This window comes from Sus scrofa, chromosome 1 (genome assembly GCF_000003025.6).
Source record: "Sus scrofa isolate TJ Tabasco breed Duroc chromosome 1, Sscrofa11.1, whole genome shotgun sequence".
Lineage (NCBI taxonomy): Eukaryota > Metazoa > Chordata > Mammalia > Artiodactyla > Suidae > Sus > Sus scrofa.
In genome coordinates, this window is record NC_010443.5 from 201,516,494 (window position 1) to 201,543,339 (window position 26,846).

The 26,846-nt window shown below is 41.2% G+C and overlaps 2 protein-coding genes across 2 annotated transcripts; both read right to left on the reverse strand.

The window, feature by feature from the left end:
* On the reverse strand, window positions 18,800-19,369 carry IFN-ALPHA-5 (interferon, alpha 5). The gene is given in 1 exon segment (NM_001164860.1): window positions 18,800-19,369. A coding segment is annotated over 1 exon segment (570 nt).
* IFN-DELTA-7 (interferon delta 7) lies at window positions 23,504-23,965 on the reverse strand. Its single transcript, NM_001164859.1, has one exon. It carries the CDS (start codon window positions 23,963-23,965, stop codon window positions 23,504-23,506), a length of 462 nt encoding a protein of 153 aa, NP_001158331.1.

Genomic DNA, 26,846 nt, shown 5'->3' on the forward strand with positions numbered 1-26,846 from the left:
CTCTCTAGGATGTCTGAAGACCTTCCCTCAGGCCTGTGTCTTAAATAGGAATGAATTCATTTCCATTTTCTGAATGTTCCCTCTTACTTTCCACTTCTGTTTCTGCTTTTCACTTTGTACTTTCCAAATGGGTTAGGGCAACATTTCGCAACCATTTCTTTTTCATTATTGCCTTCCTTCCCTCTGCCTGCAGAGCCTTTTCAGATTATTTTTCCTCATTGGGCCCCCATGAAACTTGGTAAACATAGGCATACTATGTATCTATTTATGTAATCCATGGATATCTCTATTTTATCGATAGAAAAGGAAAGTACAGGAGTTCCCATTGTGGCTCAGTGATTAATGAATACGACTAGGAACCATGAGGTTGCGGGCCTTGCTCAGTCGGTTGAGGACCCCTGGCCTTGCTCATTGGGTTAAGGATCCGGCGTTGCCATGAGCTGTGGTATAGGTTGCACTTGTGGCTCAGATCCCGAGTTGCTGTGGCTCTGGCATAGGCTGGTGGCTACAGCTCCAATTCAACCCCTAGCCTGGAGTGGCCCTAGAAAAGGCAAAAAGGCAAAAAAAAAAGAAAAAGAAAAAAAACTCATAGCATTTTACTTTTTATTTTTTTAATTAAATTTATTTTTAATTTAATTGATATCCATTTGAATTACCTTTACATTATTTTTATATTTTAATATTGTATTCAATGATTTTAAAATATAAAAAATAAAATATTAAAAAATATTTGAATACTAAAACACAGCATTATAATCAAACTTTATGTAAACTTTTTTTTTTTTTTTTTTTTTTTTTTTTTGCCAAGCCCATGGCAAGGGGAAGTTTCCAGGCCAGGGCCAGGGATGGAACCTCAGCCACAGCTGTGATGCAACCCATGGCAGTGACAATGCCAATATCCTTAAGCTGCTGCTCCACAAAGGAACTCCAAAACTTTGCTTATTTTAAACCAAAAGCAGTCATTTAATATAATTTTAATTTTACATTCTAGGCTTTAATGGAAGTGTTAAATTATTATATAATATTTTCAAGATTACTTTTTTTTACATGTTATTAATTGAGGGAATTGCCATGTTTGACAAGTTCTCCTGGCTCTCTGCCAGTTTTTAATAATACTTAAGTCAGGTTACTGAAACACTGTTTCTAGAACTCCACCTTCACTCTATGGTTTGAAAGAGTTCATTTCCTGTACAAGCTCTTGGGAAATTTAGTAGATCAGACCGTTTTAAAACTTTTTAGTAAGAATTTAAAGGCAGTGGAATTTGCCATATTGTCACTGGCAACTAGAAAGCTCCCTTTGAATGATTCTCAGGGAGTTGCAAGTGCAGGGTCAATATCATCTTTAAAATTTTGATATTTTTTTTCATGATGTGGGTTTAGAATTTTCCTTTTTTAAACATTGCATTTAAATGTTCTTTATCTTGGGAGTTCCCATTGTGGATCAGCAGTTAATTAACCCAACTAGGATCCATGAGGATACAGGTTCAATTCCTGGCTTCACTCAGTGGGTCAAAGAATTGACGTTACTGTGAGCTGTGGTGTAAGTCCCAGACATGGCTTGGATCTGTCATTTCTTTGGCTGTGGCTGTAGGCCGGCAGCTGTAGCTCGGCTTCTGCTATAGCCTGAGAACTTCCATGTGCCACAAGGGTGGCTCTAAAAAGCAAAAAAAAAAAAAAAAAAAAAAAAATTCTTAATCATACTTGTGGAAAGTATTTGCTTACTTTACCCTAATACTCTCCCAGGAAATAGTTAGAATTTGTGTGGTGATCTTCCACAGCTGAAAGTACAGGAATGTCCTCTAGTTTATCACCCTCGCCCGGATTTATATTTTTTACCCAAGTCTTCATCTGTACAACTTTTTAAAAAATCTGTGTCTTGATATTACCAGAGGTGGTCTGAGACTAAGGATGAGGGAAGGACTGTTCATCTTGTTTCTGTGATTCACAGAACAACTATATTTTTTCAGACAACTGTCCTAAATGTTGGTTCTCTGCAAAACCCTTCAAGTGCTCCAGGATTTCTCTCTAAAATGCTGAAGGCACAGCTCTAAGGGTGGAAGCTTGTGCTCTGCTCTCTCACAGTCCTGCTGTGTTTGCATTTGGGGCCTCTCTGCAGAGGGGCTTGTTTATTTCTTGGCAAAATAACTTATCCTCCGTGACCTCCCTTGCCCCAGAGTGTTTGCCTGAAGGACCCTGGTCCTCAGCAGTGACCTCCACCTCTCCTGACCTGTGTTCTCTCAGGTATCAAATGTGTCAGCAGTCCTCAGATGCTGAGAGCAAATGTTTATTCTCCCTAAGGAAGTGGAGTCATTATCCAATTGCAAACATTTTACCTTGAATAGACACATAATTTGTATTTTGCCAAATACAAATTTTATTATTCCGTTTGTTACTTAGACTACTGAACACTTGTTAAGCTCAAAGTTTTGAAGCTGAGGCAAGAGATTCAATGATGATCTTGTCTCTCTTGAGAAGCTCATGGCACAGAATCCAGTGACCTTCGGTTGTTCAGTCGGTCAGTGGAAACCACTGGGCTTCTCACGTCCTCTGTGTCTGGGAGAAGTTGCCTTCTTTCCTTTACGTGTGTGTGACTCTTCACTTAAAGTTTTTATAAAGTATGTTCACTGAGGGGCTGATTGGGCAAGATTAGTCCTGCTGCTGCTACAGTAGTTTGGATTCATGATGAGGTAAGAGCAATAAAGGGAAGTAAAAGAAAGGCAAAGGGACTACAGTCTCTTTCATTTTCCAGACTTTAGTTTTTTGTTTCTCTTTGCACCTTTCCTAGAAAGTAAAATCTGCATTGTTTTGTGGGCAAAGAGAAAACAAGTATAAGTCTGAATGTCATGACTGTGAAAGAAGGGAAGTGGTTTTCCCCTGGCCCAATGGCATATTCTAAGTTGGCAAACTTCAGTGCAGCACAGATGGGGACAAGGCTATGCAGAGGGGAAGGGTGAGGCCAGTATGTACAACAAGAAGGCAGGCATGTGGCTGCTTCTGCCAGAGGCTCAAAGAAGACACACTTCTTGGGTCACGTGACTGCCTTCAGACTTGTAGAATGAGCCACGTGAATTTTTTTTTAAAATTTAATCCTCATGCGATCCGTTTTGAAGAGAGAAGGAAGAAGTCAGCTTACAATAAGCTGGAAACCAGAACCCCAGTTGGTAGAAGGCTAACCCTCTCTGGCAGAATCTTGGGTATCAGCCTTGCTGAGCATCTGTCTAGGTGAAAAATCCACTCAGGCAATGAAAAGAGTGCTTAGAGAAAACTAGAATTACAAGGAAGGGATTTAGATGATTCCAGAAGATCATGATCTTAATCTGGATAAGAGTAATTATGATACTAAAAAGCAATAACTGAACCTTATAACTTGTTTATCATGGACTAAGCACTTTGAGTTTTTTGTTTGGTTGGTTTTGGTTTTTTTGGTCTTTTGTCGTTTTAGAGCAGCACCCTCTTCATATGGAGGTTCCCAGGCTAGGGGCCAAATTGGAGCTACTGCCACTGGCCTACACCACAGCCACAGCAATGCCAGATCCAAGCAGAATCTGTAACCTATACCACAGCTCACGGCAACACCAATCCTTAACCCACTGAGCAAGGCTGGGGATTGAACCCGCATCCTCATCCATACTAGTCAGGTTCGTTAACCACTGAGCCACAAAGGGAACTCTGGACTAACCACTCTGAAAGTGCTTTAAAATGTTTCCACAGTCCTCTCATTGGCCCTGTTTTTGATCACATTCACTTAGACATCTGGAGGGAAATATAAATCTGGATGAATGGGCTCTTTCAAGTGTACTAAATGTATTAAGGACAAACCTGAGTGAGGGGCTTTACAGTGATTTGTCCAAAAGACACCATTAAAGAAGGTGAAGGGTGGAAAAACCATCTTTAGGAATGAAGAAAATAATTAGAAAGAAGAAAATGCGGTGACAAAAGATGGTTAATTGCATTTCAGTTTCCAATGTTTGCTGTCTTTTGTTTTGTAGGGCAACAGGGAGTGTGGTCTGAGTCAAGAGAAGTGACTTTAAGTTCTAATGAAAAATATTGAAAATCTCTATTATCTCTATTAAGTAGTTAGCAGTGAGTAGATTTTTGAAAATACAAGAAAATCTAAGTTTTCATGAGTGATAACTTCATTGCAACATAGTAAAATAATTTTTTTTTGGTCTTTTCAGTGCCATGTCTACAGCATATGGAAGTTCCCAGGGTAGGAGTTGAATCAGAACAGTAGCCGCCAGCTCATGCACCAGCCACAACAACAGCAGATCCCTAGCCGCATCTGCGACGTAAGCCACACCTGCTGCAATACCAGATCCTTAACCCACTGAGAGACCAAGGATTGAACCCATGTCCTCATGGATAGTAGTTGGGTCTTAACCTGCTGCACCACAATGGGAACTCCTGAAGTGAATTTTTTACCATTCCATTTTATTACCCCTCCAACAGCAGACACCTGCAGTTTATTTATTTATTTATCTTTAATTTTATTGGAGTCAGTTGTCTTACAAAGTTGTATTAGTTTCAGTTGTACAGCAAAGGGAATCAGTCATATGTAGAAATATATCCATTTTTTCAGTACACTTTATTACAAACTACTGAGCATAGTTTCCTGTGCCATTCAGTATGTTCTTGTTAATCATCTATCCTATACAGTAGTGTGTATGTTTTTCCCAGCCTCCCAATTCTTCCCTGCCTGCAATGGTTTCACCTATTTTTATCTGTAAAATTGGTTTTAAAATCTGTGAGTTTGTTTCTGTTTTATAACTAGGCATTGATTTTTTTTAACACTGGATATTTCTTATGACTTTAAGAATAAAAAAAAGCACCTAACAGTTTTTGCCCATATGAGCTCTGAAGTTCCTCCTTCAGGGTGACAACTAAGAAGTCCCTCTCCATCTGGTTCCACAGGAATGGAGTCCCTGAACTTTAATACACCCTGAAAGGAGGTCAGGGTAGGGATCAGGAAGGAGGCACTCTCTCTCTCTGGGAAAACTGACAGATCAGGCCTTCAGGTAGTAGATCATTTCAGGAGAAAATTTTATGAACCCAATTTCTTACCTCTTCTTACACCTAGAAAAGCAGTAAAGTCATGAACAGAGACATCTTCTCCTGATGAGCAGCAGCATTGCCAAGATGTGTCCTTGATGGCAAGCATTCTACTTGCCAAAATCATATATATATACTGACCTCCCCCCACCCCCAGCTCCCTGGAGCAGATCCTTATAGTTGTCCTCCAGGCTATAGTCCTCAGGAAATCCTCCCAAATACCTGAACTCCCAGCTCGCATGATGTTCATTGTTTGTTCAGTCCACAAGGGCCTCACTGGTTTCCCAGGAGTCTTCTTCAGGTCAACCTGCTGTTTTCATTCCCAAAGAGGACAATTCTGCCTCTCACTCCAGCCCAGACTGGACCTTCTGTTGTCTACTGAGAGCCCAATGAAGAGTCTCTTCTCTTTATTGTTCCAACTAATACTTAAGATGTGGATCCTCATGAGGGTTTTGAATGATGAAGGTGGAAGAGCATGTGCGATTCCTAGACAGAACCAGTGGAGGATTTAAGGGTACTTAGGATTTCCCGCTGTGGTGCAATTGGATCAGCCAGGATACAGGTTTGATCCCCCGCCCTGCATCTGCAGCTTAGGTGGAATGGCAGCTTGGATCTTATCCCTAGCCTGGGGAACACCGTATACCCCAGAGCAGCCCAAAAGGAAAAAAAGAAAAATAAGGGACTGCTAAACTGGGAGAGTCTGGCTTGAACTTAACAGCCTGAAAAAATTCTTAGAATAGTTTTCCTGATTCATTTTTCTCCTCTCAACCTATTAAAGCATCACAAAATAATACTGTAGGATTGAAATAAAATATTATTTAAAACAGCATTGCGAGAGAGAGGACAAGATGGCGGAGGAGTAGGAAGACACGCTCGCCCTCTCCCACAAATACAACAAAAAAAGCACATCTACAGAATAAATGACTCGCACAGAGGAGCAACCAATCGCTGGCAGAGGAACCTAAACTCCAATAACGGCAAGAAATTCCTGACATTATTGGGCAGAACAGGAGAAAAGAGGAGAGTGAGAGAAGGCGAATCCGAGCTAGACGGGGGCTTCCGAAAGGGAACTGCGGAGGAGAAAGGGATCCCGCAACCTGGAAACTCACCCACCGGGCGAAAGATCAAACGAACCGGAGGAATCTCCAGATGCAGAGAAGAGTGTAGCAGTAAGTTGGAGTACGGAAAAGCAGATCAAGAACCCAACGGACCATCTGAACTACGGGCAGAGTCACCAAAAATTGAGACGCCTGGGTGGGGGCTGGGCACCGAGACCTCGCCTCTGAAGGTTAGTCCCCGAGAGGGGGCCGGGGGACGCCTGGGTGGGGGCTGGGCACCGAGACCTCGCCGCCGAAGGTTAGTCCCCGAGAGGGGGCCGGGGGATGCCTGGGTGGGGGCTGAACACCGAGACCTCGCCTCCGAAGGTTAATCCCTGAGAAAGGGCCGGGGGACGCCTGGGTGGGGGCTGGGCACCGAGACCTCGCCGCCCATTAGTCCCTGAGAGGGGGCCGGGGGACGCCTGGGTGGGGGCTGGGCACCGAGACCTCGCCGCCGAAGGTTGGTCCCTGAGAGGGGGCCAGGGGACGCCTGGGTGGGGGCTGAACACCGAGACCTCGCCTCAGAAGTTAATCCCTGAGAAAGGGCCGGGGGACGCCTGGGAGGGGGGTTGGGCACCGAGACCTCGCCGCAGAAGGTTAGTCCCCGAGAAAGGGCCGGGGGGCGCCACCTGGGTGGGGGCTGGGCACCGAGACCTCGGCTCTAGAGATTAGTCCCCGGGCTAGGGGGGCGGGGCAGAGCGGAAACTGCTTGGGAGGTCTAGAAACCAGTTGACGGGGCAGAGACTGCCTGGGAGACTAGAAAACAAAGCTGTCGCAGAGGAAGGGAGCAATACTCCAGGGGTGGGGAAGGGGAAAGCCACATCAGAGGGAATCTGGGAGAAGAGCCTGGTCTGCGCCCGTGCTGGGGAGGGGAGAGAAGAAGGGGTGGGTCCCCATAGAATACCCCCCACGCCACAGCAAGCTTACAGGCCCGCTAGCTAGCTGAAAACTCCGCTTCCCAGTGCATCCCCTCCCCCCACCCCCGCCACGCCCTACGCTCTCACGGACCTGGGGCTGCCTGCCATCCAGGAGGGCTGGCCTCAACAATTGCCTGAAGCCTACCACCGCAGGGGCTGTCCCTGCACAGGCCTGCTTGCCCTTTGGAGGGGCTACACTTCCGCAGAGCAGCACCAAACAGCACCAGCCCCCAGAAAAGGCCTGCAGCCTAGAAAAGCTAGAACAAGCTTAGCCAGGCTGTGAATAGATCGGCCTAATTCTCGGACGGTTTTTCTGAGTCGGGTTTCCCCGGGGAGGAGCCTCTTCGGGGAGGAGCCTCTTCGGTTTCCAACGGCCCTGCTACCCGCCCAAGTCCCCAGGGGATGCTTTAGTGGACCAGCTGCATAGGACTGCCAGCTCCAGGCAGGAACCCCTGCAGCCCAGAAAAGCTGTAACAAGCTCAGCCAGACTGTGAAAAGATCCGCCTACATTCGCAGGCTGTCCTTCTGAGTTGGGCTGCCCTAGGGAAGAGCCTCTCAGGTTCTCAGTGCCCCAGATAGCGGCTCCAGCCCCCAGGGGGTGATGCACCCCTGAAGAGCAGCTGCCCAACACCGCCAAACCCCTGCAAGAACCCCACAGCCTAAAAACACCAGAGCAAGCTCTGCAGGGCCAAGTGAAATCTGCTACCATCACGGTGTGGACCTCTCAGTCCTGTCTGCCCTCAGGAAGTCCTCCTTTGCTTCAAAGAAACACTGTTAGCCCCATCGACACTCCAGAAAAGCCACACTGCCTCAAAAAAGATTGACCAACAACGCCAGCCCTCAGGAAATATTCCACGGCAGTGACAAGGCAAACACTGCCCAATCACGGAGAGTACAACTCCCTCAGGAGAAAGAAAACAACAAGCAAGATGAAGAAGCTGAGAAACCACCCCCAGTCAAACCAACAGGAGAACTCACCTAAAACAGTCAGCAATGAAACAGATCTCTGCAGTCAGACAGACCTGGAGTTCAAAAGAGAAATAGTGAAAATACTGAAGGAATTAAGAGAAGATATGAACAGTAATGCAGATACCCTCAGAAAGGAACTGGAAAATATAAGGAGGAGCCAAGAAAAACTAGAACATTCATTTGCAGAGATGCAAACTGAACTAGGGGCAGTAAAAACCAGAATGAATAATGCAGAAGAACGAATCAGTGATATGGAAGATAGAATAATGGAAATCACTCAATCCGGTCAACAGACAGAAAACCGAATCAAAAAACTGGAAAGCAATATAAGAGACCTATGGGATAATATAAAGCGGGCCAATCTATGCATAATAGGAATTCCAGAAGGAGTAGAAAAAGATAAGGGAATGGAAAACATATTTGAAGAAATTATCGCTGGAAACTTCCCAAATCTAAAGGATACTGGATTCAAGATACAAGAAGCACAGAGGGCCCCAAACAAACTGAACCCAAACAGACCCACACCAAGACACATCATAATAAAAATGGCAAAAGTTAGTGATAAAGAGAGGATCCTCAAGGCAGCAAGAGAAAAACAGAATGTTACCTACAAGGGAACCCCCATAAGAATATCAGCTGATTTCTCTACAGAAACACTACAGGCCAGGAGGGAATGGCAAGAGATATTTAAAGTGCTAAAAGGAAAAAATATGCAACCTAGAATACTCTATCCAGCAAGAATATCATTTAAAATAGAAGGGGAAATAAAAATTTTTCCCAACAAACAAAAACTTAAAGAATACAGCAACACAAAACCCAGGTTAAAGGAAATATTGAAAGGGCTTCTCTAAACCAAAAAGAAAGGAAGGAAAGGGAAGAAGAAAGAAAAGAAAAAAAAAAAAAAACGAAGAAGAAGAAGAGGAAGAACTAGGACTGAGGAAACCGCAATCAGAGAGCAGTCACTCAAATAAGCCAGCATACAGATTTAATCATGAACATGCTTCAAACAAAATAAAATTAAAAAGAAAAAAATAAAAAAGAGTCATCAAAACCATAAAATGTGGGCAAGGGATGTTAGGAGGTAACATCCCTTTTTGTTTGTATGTGTGTGTCTCTCTTCTTAATTTTAATATAGTAATGAAGTGTTTGAACTTACAGGACCATCAGGCTAAAACACACAATTATGGGAAGGGGTTAGCATACTTAAAAAACAGGGCAACCACAAGCCAAAACCAAATATTGCATTTGCAAAAAATGAAAAAATAATAAACACACTCAAGCAGATAATAACAGGAGACCATCCAACCAAAAAAAAAAAAAAAAAAAAAAAACGAAAGGAAGAATGGAGAACCATAGAATCAACTGGAACCCGAGGTTCAAATGGCAATAAATAATCATCTATCAATTATCACCTTAAATGTCAATGGACTGAATGCCCCAATCAAAAGACACAGAGTGGCTGAGTGGATAAAAAGGCAAAAACCTTCAATATGCTGCCTACAAGAAACTCACCTTAGGACAAAAGATACATATAGATTGAAAGTGAAAGGGTGGGGAAAAGTATTTCACGCCAATAGACATGACAGAAAAGCAGGAGTCGCAACACTCATATCAGACAAAATAGACTTTAAAACAAAAGACATAAAGAAAGACAAAGAAGGACACTACTTAATGATTAAGGGATCCATCCAAGGAGAGGATGTTGCTATCATCAACATATATGCCCCAAACATAGGAGCACCCAGATACATACAACAAATATTAACAGACATAAAGGGAGATATTGATGAGAATACAATCATAGTAGGAGACCTTAATACCCCCCTCACATCAATGGACAGATCCTCTAGACAGAAAACCAATAAAGCAACAGAGATCCTAAAGGAAACAATAGAAAAGTTAGACTTAATTGATATCTTCAGGACACTACATCCAAAAAAATCAGAATACACATTCTTCTCAAATGCTCATGGAACATTCTCAAGAATCGACCACATATTGGGACACAAAGCGAATCTCAGTAAATTTCGGAGCATAGAAATTATCTCAAGTATATTCTCTGACCACAATGCCATGAAATTAGAAACCGACCATGGGAAAAGGAAAGAGAAAAAAACCTACTCCATGGAGACTAAACAACATGCTACTAAAAAACCAATGGGTCAATGAGGAAATCAAGAAGGAAATTAAAAAATACCTTGAAACAAATGATAATGAAGACACAACCTCTCAAAATCTATGGGATGCTGCGAAAGCAGTGCTCAGAGGGAAATTTATAGCAATCCAGGCCTTTCTCAAAAAAGAAGAAAGATCCCAAATTGACAACTTAACCCTCCACCTAAACGAATTAGAAAAAGAAGAACAAAAAAGTCCTAAAGTCAGCAGAAGGAAGGAAATTATAAAGATCAAAGAAGAAATCAATAAAATAGAGACTCAAAAATCAATAGAGAAAATTAATAAAACCAAGAGCTGGTTCTTTGAAAAGGTGAACAAAATGGACAAACCCCTGGCCAGACTCACTAAAAAGAGGAGAGAAAGAACCCAAATAACCAAAATTATAAATGAAAAAGGAGAAATCACAACGGATACAGCAGAAATACAAAAAACCATAAGAGAATACTATGAACAACTGTATGGCAACAAGTTTGACAATCTGGAAGAAATGGACAATTTTCTAGAATCTTACAGCTTGCCAAAACTGAATCAAGCAGAAACAGACCAACTGAACAGACCGATCACTAGAAATGAAATTGAAGAGGTCATAAAATCACTCCCTACAAATAAAAGTCCAGGACCAGATGGCTTCACAGGTGAATTTCATCAAACATATAAAGAGGAATTGGTGCCCATCCTCCTTAAACTCTTTCAAAAGTTTTAAGAAGAAGGAATACTCCCAAAGACATTCTATGAGGCCACCATCACCCTCATTCCAAAACCAGGCAGAGATACCACCAAAAAAGAAAACTATCGGCCAATATCATTGATGAATATAGATGCAAAACTTCTCAACAAAATCTTAGCCAACCGAATCCAACAACATATCAAAAAAATTATACACCATGACCAGGTTGGGTTCATCCCAGGTTCACAAGGATGGTTCAACATATGCAAATCAATCAGCATCATACACCACATTAACAAAAAAAAGGTCAAAAATAATATGATCATCTCAATAGATGCAGAAAAAGCATTTGACAAAGTTCAACATCCATTCATGATCAAGACCCTCGCCAAAGTGGGTATAGAGGGAACATTCCTGAATATAATCAAAGCCATTTATGATAAACCCACAGCAAATATAATCCTCAATGGAGAAAAACTGAAAGCCTTCTCACTCAAATCTGGAACAAGACAGGGATGCCCACTCTCACCACTGCTCTTCAACATAGTTTTGGAAGTCTTAGCCATAGCAATTAGACAAACAAAAGAAATCAAAGGCATCCATATAGGAAGAGCAGAGATCAAACTGTCACTGTATGCAGATGATATGATACTATACCTAGAAAACCCTAAGGACTCAACCCCAAAACTACTTGAACTGATTAATAAATTCAGCAAAGTGGCAGGATATAAGATTAACATTCAGAAGTCAGTTGCATTTCTGTATACCAGCAATGAAGCATTAGAAAAGGAATACAAAAAAATGATACCTTTTAAAATTGTACCTCACAAAATCAAATACCTCGGAATACACCTGACCAAAGAGGTAAAGGACCTATATGCCGAGAACTATAAAACTTTAATCAAAGAAATCAAAGAAGATGTAAAGAAATGGAAAGATATTCCATGTTCCTGGACTGGGAAAATCAATATTGTGAAAATGGCCATCCTACCCAAAGCAATCTACAGATTCAATGCAATCCCTATCAAATTACCCATGACATTGTTCACAGAACTAGAACAAACAATCCAAACATTTATATGGAACCACAAAAGACCCAGAATCACCAAAGCAATCCTGAGAAACAACAACCAAGCAGGAGGCATAACTCTCCCAGACTTCAAGAAATACTACAAAGCCACAGTCATCAGAACAGTGTGGTACTGGTACCAAAACAGACAGACAGACCAATGGAACAGAATAGAGAATCCGGAAATAAACCCTGACACCTATGGTCAATTAATCTTTGACAAGGGAGGCAGGAACATCAAATGGGAAAAGGAAAGTCTATTCAGCAAGCATTGCTGGGAAACCTGGACAGCTGTATGCAAAGCAATGAAACTAGAACACACCCTCACACCATGCACAAAAATAAACTCCAAATGGCTGAAAGACTTAAATATACGACAGGACACCATCAAACTCCTAGAAGAAAACATAGGCAAAACACTCTCTGACATCAACATCATGAATATTTTCTCAGGTCAGTCTCCCAAAGCAATAGAAATTAGAGCAAAAATAAACCCATGGGACCTCATCAAACTGAAAAGCTTTTGCACAGCAAAGGAAACCAAAAAGAAAACAAAACGACAACTTACAGAATGGGAGAAAATAGTTTCAAATGATGCAACTGACAAGGGCTTAATCTCTAGAATATACAAGCAACTTAATACAACTCAACAGCAAAAAAGCCAATCAATCAATGGAAAAACGGGCAAAAGACCTGAATAGACATTTCTCCAAAGAAGATATACAGATGGCCAACAAACACATGAAAAAATGCTCAACATCACTGATTATAAGAGAAATGCAAATCAAAACTACCATGAAATACCACCTCACACCAGTCAGAATGGCCATCATTAATAAATCCACAAATAACAAGTGCTGGAGGGGCTGTGGAGAAAAGGGAACCCTCCTGCACTGTTGGTGGGAATGTCAACTGGTACAGCCACTATGGAGAACAGTTTGGAGATACCTTAGAAATCTATACATAGAACTTCCATATGACCCCGCAATCCCACTCTTGGGCATCTATCCGGACAAAGCTCTACTTAAAAGAGACACATGCACCCGCATGTTCATTGCAGCCCTATTCACAATAGCCAGGACATGGAAACAATCCAAATGTCCATCGACAGAGGATTGGATTCGGAAGAGGTGGTATATATACACAATGGAATACTACTCAGCCATAAAAAAGGATGACATAATGCCATTTGCAGCAACATGGATGGAACTAGAGAATCTCATCCTGAGTGAAATGAGCCAGAAAGACAAAGACAAATACCATATGATATCAGTTATAACTGGAATCTAATATCCAGCACAAATGAACATCTCCTCAGAAAAGAAAATCATGGACTTGGAGAAGAGACTTGTGGTTGCCTGATGGGAGGGGGAGGGAGTGGGAGGGATTGGGAGCTTGGGCTTATCAGACACAACCTAGAATAGATTTATATGGAGATCCTGCTGAATAGCATTGAGAACTATGTCTAGATACTCATGTTGCAACAGAAGAAAGGGTGGGGAAAAAACTGTAACTGCAATGTATACATCTAAGGATGACCTGACCCCCTTGCTGTACAGTGGGAAAATAAAAAAAAAAAAAAAAAACAGCATTGCTTGATAAGATGATTTTTTCCAGTAATTTAGGACTTTTTTTTTTTTTTTTTTTTGCTTATTGTTTGGATGCTAATTCGCAGGAAGGTTTTCAAACCTCTCAAAGACTTGAAATGTTCCTTTGGCTTTAAATGTCCCTACTTAGTGCAGTATGCAAAGCAAAGAGACTGATCCATTAATGTCCACTTTTCAAATTGCCTAAATTACATAAATGTGTTTCCAGAAAGGTCTTTGTTGCTTTGAGAAGTCGTCATCTTCCATTGTGCACGTTGCTGAGCACAGCATGTCCTCCTTGGAAGGCTCTACCCCACTGGTTGCTAATGTATCAAAATCCCTGCCTGTGTGCCTTCTGTTCGGCATGGCTTTATTCTTTTCACCTTTCAAAGAGGCTGTATCATGATGCAAAGTAAGAAATTCCTGGAGTTCCCGTGGTGGCGCAGTGGTTAACGAATCCGACTAGGAACCATGAGGTTGCGGGTTCGATCCCTGCCCTTGCTCAGTGGGTTAAATATCTGGCGTTGCCGTGAGCTGTGGTGTAGGTCGCAGACGCGGCTCGGATCCCGCGTTGCTGTGGCTCTGGCGTAGGCCAGTGGCTACAGCTCCGATTAGACCCCTAGCCTGGGAACCTCCATATGCCGCGAGAGCGGCCCAAGAAATGGCAAAAAGACAAAAAAAAAAAAAAAAAAAAGAAATTCCTTGGATGGCATTGTCCCCTGGAATACCCTTCTCTGCTCTGTGATGACTTGCTGGGTCCTAAGGAGGAAACAGGTTTTCAGCTGGCACTGGAGGAACCCTCATCCCTTCTGATGCTCTGCAAGCTGCTGTGGTATCAGTGTCCCCCATGCTGGGGACACCGCTAGGGGCCATGTGTTTGTGTGCTCCCTGTGCTCTCAGCATCCACTTCAGTCTCTCATTTTCTGAAAAGGAATGTTCTTCAGTGTTGCCTCAGTGCAGCTCATGCATGTTGTTTTTTGTCCGAAGGATCTGCTGCTGTTCCAGTGAAAGCTTAAAACATCTCTGTTCCTGTTCCAAGTTCTCCAGCTGCTGCTGACTTTCACCTCCATGAATCCTGGGCTTTGGGCTTTTTGAATCAGTGAGAGTCCTGAGCCAGGGGAGACCCTCCTGATGCCATCCATGTGGAAGCGCCCAATAGAGGCACAGCTGAGCTCCTGAGTTCCCCTAAAGTTCAGTGTTGGGCGGGGTTCCCTCTATTTCCTGTGTTTCTTGGAACTGGACAGTCTGGACCTGCAGTGCTTGGCAAGCAGAGAGCCTGGAGTCATGCTGTAGTGAAACCTAGAACTTTCCCTCAACTTCTGCTTGCACTTGGTGACTTTCTTGTCTTAAGGGGAAATTGACAGCCAGAAACCCTAATAAGAAAGGAAACAGTTATACGAATGGGCAGTACAGCTTGATGCAGCCTGTGAATGAGGATTTCTATACTGGGAAGAAGGAAAGTATTGTGATGTTGCAGTGCAAGAATGGGATCCAGGAAAGCAGAGAGGAAGAGGAAAGTGTTCCAGGAATGAGCATCAGCAGATAGATATGTGGTATACTTTATGTAGTTTATTTTATTATGTCTATGTTTTATGTATGTGTACCACATATGTATATGTATCATATTATTGTGTATGTAATTCTATATGATTGATGAGACACTGTTTCCCATTCTGTTTTGCAGACTGTCAGTGTTGTGCAGTCAGTTACAGAGAGAGGGGTAGGAGAATTCATTTTTGCCATGTCTCTTTACATGAAAACAAGAAAATAGTCACTACCTGTTTAGCCTTCACTCAGGGGATGATAAGCTGCTAAGTGCTTTCGAATGTTTCATATTTTCTACTCCTCACAACAGCTCTAGGAATAGTTTCACTTTATATTTGAAGAAGCTGAGGCTCGGGGAAGTAAAGAGGTCCCCCAGAATCATACATGATCTAGATTCAATACAGAATCCACTATCCCCATTAAATAATTATTAAAGTTTGATCTTGTGCAATTCTCCTTTGTTTTCTTCTTCAGTGCTTTCTGAAGGTTGTTCTTCCCTGGTTGGCTCCTAACTGCATGAGCTACTCCATTTCTGTTTCCTTTGCAGTGTCTCCTTCTCTGTCTCAGGCTTAAAAGTTCAAGGTCCTCATAAGCTTTAGGTCATCTTTTCATTCTACATCCTACTGGTAAGAAAAAACATTCCCTACCATGTCCTGATTTCTAAACATACTTAAGTTGCAAATTAATATCTCCAGGATGTACATTGTTGCACATTCCAGACCCATATACCTATATACCAATGGGAAATCTGCCTTGTTTTTTTTTGGGGGGGGGCACTTTCTAGAGCACATCTGCTTTCTCCCCTTCTTGAGAGGCCTCATTCGAGATTATGGCAAGAGAATCCCTTTGCCTCTCTCATTCTCATTGAAGCAGGCAACTTAATTGAAATAATTATCATAATTATTGGTTTATATCTCTTTCTCTGCCAAACTGAAACTCTAAAAGAAGAGGTTCAATATTTGCTTTATTCACCCCTGTGTTCTTGGAAGTATCACCTATCTGATGTAAGAATGTGAAGTTTTAAAAATAAAATCAACTGAAAGAATTGAGTAGAATACAATCATCCAATGTTTAGTGTGATTGCAATTTTAAGTTATTTTTTTTGTAAGAATAAACAACACCAAGATGTCTTTTAGGGAAGAATTTCACAAATTAACCAAGAAAATAACTTGATAAAAGATAAAGGTAAACCCGTTTGTTAGATTTAAATATGTTATGAAGTCGAACATGATGTTGTATGTTGTATGTACAAAAGACAAAGTAGCATTCATGGTCTGACTGAGATGAAGAAGATAAATAGATGGATACTTTAGAGCCCTTTGCACATAAATCACAGTTATTTTAAACTTCTGGTCTGATAATTCCTAAATCTGTACTCTATCTGGGTATAGTTCCGATACTTGCTGTGTCTCTTCAAACTGTGTTTTTTGCCTTTCAGTGTGGTAAGTTTCTGTTGAAAGTTGAACATGGGGAGTTCCCGTTGTGGAGGAGGGGAAACAAATCCAACTAGTAACCACGAGGTTGTAGGCTCAGTCCCTGGCCTTGCTCAGTGAGTTAAGGATACGGCATTGCTGTAAGCTGTGGTGTAGGTCACAGACTCGGCCCAGATCCCCATGTTGCTCTGGCTGTGGTATAGGCCCATAGCTACAGCTCTGATTCAGCCCCTAGCCTGTGTACCTCCATATGTCGCAGGTGTGGCCCTGGGGAAAAAAAAAAGAAGAAAGTTGAACATGGTATGCAGGGTAAAAGTGAGTGAGGCAAATTGGCCTTTAGGGTGAGGATTTGCTAGGAATTTGACCTTGTTTCCCTCTGGTCATTAGCTCTGTTTCTGTCCTCTTTATGAAATGCAGATGAGGCAGGTCAGCCAAGCTGCCTCATCCTTCTGGAGTGGTCTTCTTGAAAATGGCTTTATTAGACCTTTTTTCAAGAAGCTAATATAGGAGAAAGGTCTGTATCTTATTCACCATTGTATCATGAGCACAGAGTTTGTAATAATTAGTCAAAATTATGATTAACAAAGGATATTCTTATATTTTCTGTCAGACTTCACACCACAAGCTTCTATTAACTTCCCATCTGAACCTTATAATGAAGTAACAAATAATCATTAGATCATTGAGTACATTTCTATGGAGCCTCTTGATTCATGATTCTCCATGTCACAGTCAAGGTGCAGGGCAGGGAAGACGTAAGGCACATGATGCTAGAAAACAGTAGCCTTCTTTTCGCTACTGATCCAGAGTCTTAACTTTATATAAGTTCCCTTTTAGTAGTATTTTTCTGGTCAAGGGTTGTCTTGCAGCTTCTGAATTATTTTATCTTTCTTCTTGAAACAGAAACCAAAATAGAGAAGTAAAAAGGGAAATTTACATGGTCCATACCATTAGTTTCCATAATTTTCAATATGTCATTGTTTTCTTTCTTCCATCAACTTTCTTAGAAAGCTCTCATTGCCTTTGGATGCACTGAGGTCAGAGGAAAGCAAAAGCAAATCTGAACAGGATGAGAGTGAAAGGAGTAATATGACTCCCCAGGTGAAAAAAGGGGGAGTTCTCTTCTCTCAACACCCTTCCAGCTTCTCCAGGATGGTTTCTGCTGATGAATCCCACCCAGTCAGCTCTCACTTAGGTGGCCAGTGCCATCTATTTTCTCAAAGAGGGGCAGTTTCCATCTTCAGTTTAAATGAACATATTGCATCTTCTAAGAAGTTTCAGTCGTTTACACACAGTCTTATCACCCTTAGTTCTTGTCTTGTTAACCTATGACCATTCCACCTCATTTTCCTTTGCAGGTCTTCCCTCCTTCTTAAGGTTAAGGTCATACAATTCAACTTCAAGTCCTTTTCTCATTCTGTGCCCTCTTCCAATTGGATCACTTCTGTTCCCATGCTTTACAGTTCAGGGAATTGCTTGAAAATCACCAGCTCCAGTACCCAATTGACATTAGCAGTTACATGCCTACTAGTCAATGTAGAGAGTAACTTCTGCTTTTGCTTTTAAATCCCCACATAGCTCGATTCACCTTCTGCAGACAGAATTTCATTTTTCTCCCTGCTTTTCCTTATAGCATTAAACCAACCTGATGTTAAATTCTAACATTAGTTAGCATTGGTTATAAACATAATTGGATTTAATTTTCAATTAACTGTTACTGTTTTCAGGTTACTTTCCCTACACAAATCAAAGATACAGAAAAGCAGAATTGGAATTCTTTTGTTCACCTCTCTATCCTGAGGGCAAGCTGTCTTTGAGGAAATTTGTATTCACGTCTAACTTGAAAATCACAATGATGGGGAAACAAATCATAGGAAACATTATTTAATCAGGTAGCACATTCAGGCTTGGTATTTCTTTTTTTTCAAATAAACAAAAATAAGATGTTTCCTATAGTAAAATTTTAATAAAGATAATAAATAGACCAAATACAAAGATTTTTTAATAAGGTCAAATAATATTAAATGTACAAAAAAAGAATTTAATTCTTATAGGGAGATAAATAAATAAATATTTAAATAGATAAATACATAGATCAGCAAGGGCATCTGTACAGAACCAGTGCCTATAGAGTAGATCAAGATGTTGTTAACACTCCTGAAAACCTTTGACAAATTGAGTCACCTTCATGGCAGGATGATACAGAAATGAGAGGCCGTGACATGGCAGCACAGGAGGAAGAATGGGCTTGTTAGTCAGTGAGAAGCATTTCCGAGATGAACCAGGTGTCTGTCACTCCTTCTTCCTGAGTCTGTCTTGCAGGTTTGTGGAGGAAGAGAAGGCTCTCATGACTTCTGCCCTGACGATCTCCCAGGCACAGGGGCTGTAGCTCTTCTCTTGCAGATAGAGGGTGAGTCTGTGGAAGTATTTCCTCACAGCCAGGATGGAGTCCTCCTCCAGCAGGGGGGTCCCTTCCAGCCCCGCCTCCTGCATGACACAGGCTTCCAGGTCCCTGAGCTGCTGATCCAGTCCAGTGCAGAACTGGTGCAGGAGGCTGTCATCCCAGGCAGCAGCTGAGCCCTCTGTGCTGAAGAGCTGGGAGGTCTGCTGGAGCATCTCATGCACCAGAGCCATGGCTTGAGCCTTCTGGACCTGGTTGCCCCCCAAGGCCTATTGGGTCAATCCAAAGTCCCTTCTGTAGTCCAGGCAGGAGAAGGGAGAGATTCTCCTCATTTGTGCCAGGGGCCTCAGGGCCCTGGTGTGAGCCAGGCTGTAGGTCTGAGGCAGGTCACAGCCCAGAGAGTAGATGGCATTGCAGCTGAGTAGCACCAGGGCCGTGAGGAAGGCTGAGGTTGGGGCCATTGGGGACCTTGCAGATGCTTCTGTCCTGGCTGAGGTGGGTGACTCTGTGACCCTACTCTCTAGGATGTCTGAAGACCTTCCCTCAGGCCTGTGTCTTAAATAGGAACACATTCATTTCCATTTTCTGAATGTTCCCTCTTACTTTCCACTTTTGTTTCTGCTTTTCACCTTGCACTCTCCAAATGGGTTAGGGCAACATTTCTCAACCATTTCTTTTTCACTATTGCCTTCCTTTCCTCTGCCTGCAGAGCCTTTTCAGATTATTTTTCCTCATTGTGCCCCCATGAATTTTGGTAAACACAGGTATACCGTGTATGTAATCCACAGACATCTCTATTTTATCCATAGAAAATGAATGTGCATATCTTATTCTTTATATTCAATACACAGTTAAGAATAACAAAATGTTTAAGCTAAAATGAAATATAAAATCTATTAAAATACCTTTATAATTAAATCTTGCAAACTAAGTTGGCAGAGTGACTTTTAGTGTAATATATTGACTTACATAAATAAGTATGCATTAAATTATATACTTAATGCTTATATAGATTATTTATAATAATACCAAAATATATTTTTAAATCCTTCAAAACTGGTAAAAATTATTGAAAGACTTAAATTATTTTCTTAATATTTATTTTTAGTACTTTAATTTTAGTTCTGCTTCATATTAGAAATTTTTTTTTTACTTCACTTGCTAATAGTCATACAGATATTTTCAAACTTTTTCTGTTTAGCACTTGACCTAATTATAGATGCGTTGAACAACTTTAGAGTAATTAAATAATGAGTAACAATCATTTTTATGTTTTATGTACAAATACAATTTTCTGTTTATATTTAACTCCCGTAGCTTGAATCACAATGAGGCCCAAACTTAAGCCACACCTATAAGACAGCCAGTGGAAGCTCATAAGTAAGTAAAAACCACTCCTCACTGATGGTGTGTATAATTTGTTTATTTTCAGTGAACTCGATGTCAGTACCACTCTTGTAATAGAGCAGAAAACCCAAAGAGAAAAATGAATACTGAAGAATAGGCTTTTGTTGGATAGGGTTGAATTTGGAGTGTCACACAACATTCCAATAACAAGATTTTTTTATAGCCCAAAAAGCTAATGTTTGCATTCATGGGCGCACAGAGGAGGCATGATTTAGGAATCATCATCCATTTGGGTCTTATTGTGTATTTTTGCACTAAATTTCAGATTTCCCAAAGGACTTTCAGAGGTTCCAATCGAAGTCTATTCTTTTCAAACCAAAGGAAGCCATCAAGAGAGTTAACTGAGAACTGAATAAATACTGATTTTTATTGTGGAATGAATGAACCTTCGACCCCGTTCTTGAATTCTTTTGATTTTGCATAGATTTTATGTTGCCTCAATCTTCAACATTCCAATCTTTAAACAGTAGCTATGTGACCATCTTTGCCAGATAAGCTCTATAGTAACTGTGCTGTCTTATTCTCTGTGGTATTCTGAGCACCAGGCCCAGTGTAATCACCCAACAGATAATGTTTACTAAAGCAGTATCTCAGATTTTGCTTATCCTATTGGAAGGCATGTGTGAATGATCAAACTATTTTGCTTCATCACAGCCATATTTGCTGAGATCATAATAGACAACGGCTAATATTTCCACTTTACTCCTACTGATATCAATAATACCTACTGAGTTTATTGTTCAACCAGGATTCTTTTTCTCTTAAGTGTCATGGGGCTCTGGGAGTTCAAGTTGCAAGAGCAGAACATTTTTCAGCCATTGCCTAGGTCCATATTAAACTCCCAAGGATGGCCTCATCTCTAATCTTCTCTCTACTATGTCGTAATAGACAAGAAGTAGCCTGGTGTCAGATACAGAGCCACATTTCTAAACTCAGACTATCCTTGATTCACACAGCTCACAGCAACCAGATATTTACCAGGTTACTCTTGGTGGTTCTATAGACGGGAACATTACTACCTTTATCCTGAGATTCTTTGGGGAGTCCTCACAAAGAGGATAAATGCCATTTGCCCTCTGTATTTTCATTCCATTGCTTGGGATGATGGGCTCCATTTCAAGCTTTTATTCAAAATCTGTCAAATAATAATTAGAGCATTAGTTCAGGTCAAAAATCAAGAGTTTGGATTCTGAGTACTTGCTCTTCTTCTTTTGCCTGCCACCCTGCTCATTCCTCTTTTTTACTCAGCATAACTGTATTCTTAATTTTAGATGCCAGGTATGTAACCTTTAAAGATCCTTATGTTTTGAATATTTGATACCCCACAAAATTCCTCTTTTGAAATCCTCACCCCCAAAATAATGGTATTAAATGATTGGCCCTTTGGGAACTGATTGGGGCATGAGGATGGAGGCCTCACAAGTGGAATTAGTGCCCTTATAAAAGAGGTCTGAGATAAACCCCTCACTCTTCTGCCCTTTGAAGGTTGCAGAAGACTCTGCAGTGTGAGACCTGAAGCAGGCTCTCACCAGAACCCCACCACACTGACACCCTCATATTGGATTTCCAGACTCTAGAACTGTGAGAAATACATTTCTGCTCTTTACAAACTACCCAGTGTTTTCTGTTCTGTAGAAGAAACTGTAATAGACTTAAGTCTAACCTGACCTATTGTATCCTCAGAATACCTCCCAGAAGTCTGTAAAATACCTAGAAGCAGAGAAACCATGTGACCCAACATTATTTCCTAGACATCTAGTGCAGCCCTTTTTTATTTCAGGAACTCAGTCAATATTCAAGAGGGGAATAATCATGGCAATAACAGAAGAAAGTATAATACCAATATTCATTATTTAGATGTGATGTGAGATGACAACAATGTAAAGACACTTCATAAATTATTCGTGGTTCTACAAGGCAAGTTTTAATGGAATATTATAGGAGGGTTTTTTTTTTGAAGATTATTTGCAAGATTATTATCTTCAAGGTTGAATTTTCAGTATTCAGAAGATCAGAATGAGGATCACAAGCCTGGATATGAGTGGAAGACTCAATCTCACTTTAGTCCAGTGATCCTCAAGAAATTGCAAGGATCTGCCAGATCATATTTTTCTTGCCTCCCTCAGGGAAAAAGGAAACAACCTGTAATGCGCCTACATGCGTGGATATTTTCCTCATTAGCCTATGCCATTGGGAATCAACTTGAATCATTCTTTTAGAATCATTGATGCTAGCATTCTTAACGAGTAACAGCCAAGTCAACATACCTAAGTTGAAATTATGGAATAATTATTCCATAATTGGCTCAGATTGTTTTTTAAAAACTGTGTGCTAACAAGAACATTCGTTGTTTTTTTTTCCCCACCCAGAATGTCAACAGTATAAATAATATAAAAATGAAGGGTGGTCTTGTTCACTGAACTTTTCTCCCCTTCCTTTAGTCACACGTCATTTCCCAACTTCTCTAGGCTTAGATTCCTATGAGCATAAATTCAGGCCAAGTAATGTGAGCAGAGGTGACATTGCCCTGTACTGACCTGGCGTTTGAACACATCCATGCTATCCCCATACTTACTCCCTTTATTGTGGACTAGATAAAACCTGAACAACTACAGAGAAATTTTAAGTCATATGTTGAATATGCCAAAGCCACAAAATAGCAGGTATTTATGACACTGAATCACTGTTTAGAGGAGCGCCAATCAGAAGATTCATCTGATCAGGAGTGCCTGCATTGTGCTCTGATACAAAGGAAAGTTAAATTTCTCTTGTGATAAGATTGCTGACAGTTTTCTGTTTACTTGTTACAGCAGTTAACATTAACTGACAGATGTCTTTAACAACAGATGATCCTAAAAACCTTTCCGTTAAAAAAAACTTCCCACATAGGAATAGCAAATGGCCCCCAATAGCTTAATCAAATTTAAGGAATTACTCTATAAAAATATTTGTTGAATGAAATAAGTTGTATTTTACTAAACATATTTTTGATAATTCATGATTTTCATTTCAAATATTTTTCAGCATGTTTAGGAATATGAGTCAGGATTGTTTTGGGGGTCAAATCCAACAATGCAATTGATTAGGGAATGTCACAAGTATGACTTTTTTCTTTGTTGACCCTTCTTTGAGGATTGTTACATGAGGAACAGACACACTTCAATTTCAACTCTGACAACCTCCCAGGCTCAGGAGCTGTATTCCTTTTCCTTCAGGTAGCGATGTATTCTTTGGAAATACTTCCTGACAACACTTCCCAAATAGGGACAAGCCAGATGGTCGTCTTCCATCTGCTCTAGTTGCTCCAGGCCATGATCAAGACGGGAGAGTAGTTGATGGAGGAGGGTATTGTTACAAGCAGCATGGCTGTCCTCTGTGTTGAAGAGGTTGATGATCTGCTGGAGCATCAGATGATGGTAACAGGTGCCTTGAGATGTCTGTGTTTCTGTGACATTCCCTCTTTTCCCAGGAAATTTAAAGTCAGTTCTGTCCTTTAGGCATGAATGAGAGGGGATCCTTTTTATCTGTCTCAAAAGCATGAAGATTTCCCTGTTCTCTAGCCTATGGATGCCGGACAAATTCTGGCCAAGAGAGCACTCAGTAATGGAGCAGAGCATCATTCCTTCCAGAAGCAAATAGATGTGGGCCATTGAGAATTTCAGTGATTCACGGGATGGCCACCAGGGGGCGGGAGGGCACCGCTTAACTGTAAGCCCGTATGTTCCTTTCCGGAACCCTGCGCAGCGTGCTTCTCTAGACGGCCGCAAGAGGGCGCAAGATGTCCTTATGTCGCGTTGGTTTTGGAAACACCTACTTGAGAATTTGCAGTTTCAGCGGGTCTGGCAGCGTGAAAGAAAAAGCTAAGCCTCTTCACGGAGCAAGTTTGTGTTGCTTTAATAGTGCGCGAAAAACCTTCCTTTCCGAGTCCCTGACTGCTGAAGAGCGAGGCTAGTCCCGGCCTCTCCAGTGACATTTTTGTCTGGTAAAGATCTCCGTATCTTGAATTTTCTGGGATTTTGGCTGAGTTTTTTGCGTTATTTTCGCACAGAAACTTTAGCGAGGCCATTTTTACGGAAGAATGTGTTTTCTGAGGGGTGTGAAGCTCAGAATGAGAGCGAGTTGTAGCCGATCTTACAGATTCTGGCTCGTTCTGGGCGCGATGCAGGTACAGCTCAGAGAAAGAGGGACGTGGCAGCGATGGGAGGACTGGGCAATGTTGGGGACGCCCTGGGGTGAGTTGGAGCTTGGCCACCATGGGGCTAAGGATGGGGAGGCTGTATCCCTAGATTCTCTGTGACTTTCCTGGTGTCACTCAAGGCTACAACGTTAAAGTGGTGGAGAAAGTATTGAAGAAATGAAAAGTAGGAATATTTAAAAACTCAGCATTTTACTTTTTATATTTTTATAGTAAATTTATTTTAATTTATATCTGTAATTTAAATTAAATACTTTTAAATTATTTTTAAATTTTAATATTTTATTGAAGTATTTTAAAATATTAAACATAGAATATTAAAATATATTTGAATATTAAAACACAGTATTATGTCAAACTTTTTTTTTTTTTTTTGTCTTTTTGTCTTTTGTCGTTGTTGTTGTTGCTATTCAAACTTTTTTTAATCTGCTTTTTTTAAATTTTTTCCAAGCCTCTCGCCTGGAGAAGTTCCCAGACCAGGGCCCGGGATGGAACCCCTGCCACAGCAGTGACCCTAGCTAGCCACTGCGGTAACAATGCTGGATCCTTAAGGTGCTGTGCCACATAGGAACTCCAAAACTTTACTTATTTTCAACTAGAACAATCATTTAACATAATTTTACCTTCCAATCTTTAATGAAGGTTTTAAGTTAATATTTTCAAGATTTTTTTTTTACTTGTTATCAATTGAGAGAATTCCAATGTTTGACCTGTTCTCATGGCTCTGTGACAGTTTTTAACGATATTTAAGTCAGGTTACTGAAACACTGTTTCCAGGACTCCACCTTGACTATGTTGTGTGAAAAAGAAGTTCATTTCCTATATAAGCTGTTGGGACATTTAGTAGGTCAGATCGTTTTAAACTTTTTTGGTAAGAATTTTTAATTTTCTGGAATTTGCCCAAATGTCATTGACAACTTGAAAGCTTCCTTTGAAACACTCTCAGGGAGTTGCAAGTGCAGGGCCAATATTGTCTTTCTATAAAATTTTGGGTTTTTTCCATCATGTGTAGGTTTTAGAATTTTCATTTTTAATATTGCCTTAAAATATACTTTACCTTGATTACATAGATTTGGGGCCTCTTTATAATCCATGTTTGTGCAAAGTATTTGCTTACTTTACCCTAATACTCCCCTGGGAAATACTTAGAATTAGTGTGGTGATCTTCCGCAGCTGAAAATATAGGAATGTCCTCTATCTTATCACCCTCACTTCCATCTGTGTTTTTCACCCATGTCCTGGTCTGCACAACTTTTTAAAAAAATCTGTGTCTTAATATCACTGGAGGTGGTCTGAGACTAACTAAGGATGAGGGAAGGACTATTCATCTCATTTCTGTGATTCACGGAACAACCATATTTTTTCAGACAATTGTCCTAAATACTTGTTCTCTGTAAAACACTTCAAGTGCTGTAGGATTTCTCTCCAAAATACCTCAGGCACCGCTCTAAGGGTGGAAGCTTGTGCTCTGATCTCTCACAGTCCGACTGGCAGTTCCTCTCCAGGAGCTTGCATTTGGGCCCTGAACATGCAGACCCCGACTGTGGGTAAGAGAGCTGCAGTCATAGCTTCTCTGGGCTGGGCTGAGCATGGACTCTACCATGTGTTATACTAATATAAAAGCTGCTATAATTCACTGTATTGAGATTCTCAGCCTGTGAGAATTTGCACTTAATTTTACTTAAGCTTTACAAATCCCTGAGTGACCACTAGTTCAGTTGTGTCAGTTTTTTAGAGAGGAAATGAAAATCTGATGTCAGTTGAGGTCAGAGGCCACAGATTTGGTGAGAGTGGAGCTTTCTGCTTCTCCCAGTCCCTCCTCTTCATCAGTGCTGAGTACTGGCCCTCATCTGTACTGAGCATGTGCTGCTTCCTTCTCCTGATCCTGCTTCTGATGTCTGTCCTCCCTGCTCCTTACAAGGCAGTCCGTATCCCTGTCTTACTTCCCTGGAATCCACACTGCCAAGCACATTGTCATGTATGTGTGCAGTCAACACATTTTGGTGACAGAAAGAAGAGCATGGTTTGAATTAACCCTCTCCCTTTTTTTGAGGGGGGTGCAGAAATACCTGCGTAAAAGTGGAAAGTTCCCAGGCCAGGGGTCAAATTGGAGCTGCACCTGATTGCCTACAAGACAGCCAGAGCAACTGGGGATCTGAGAAGCATCGACAACCTACATCACAGCTCGCAGCAATGCTGGATTCTTAACACACTGAGTGAAGCCAGGGATCAAACCCACATCCTCATGGATAGTAGTCTGGTTTGTTTCTACTGAGCCACAATGGGAACTCCTGAATTAACCCTTGATGTTAACAGTTGTGCCACAATTGTTTGTA

Bases quoted from the DNA above. Each gene is read 5' to 3' on its own strand.
- IFN-DELTA-7 (NM_001164859.1), bottom strand. From the start codon at position 23,965: ATGGCCCACATCTATTTGCTTCTGGAAGGAATGATGCTCTGCTCCATT.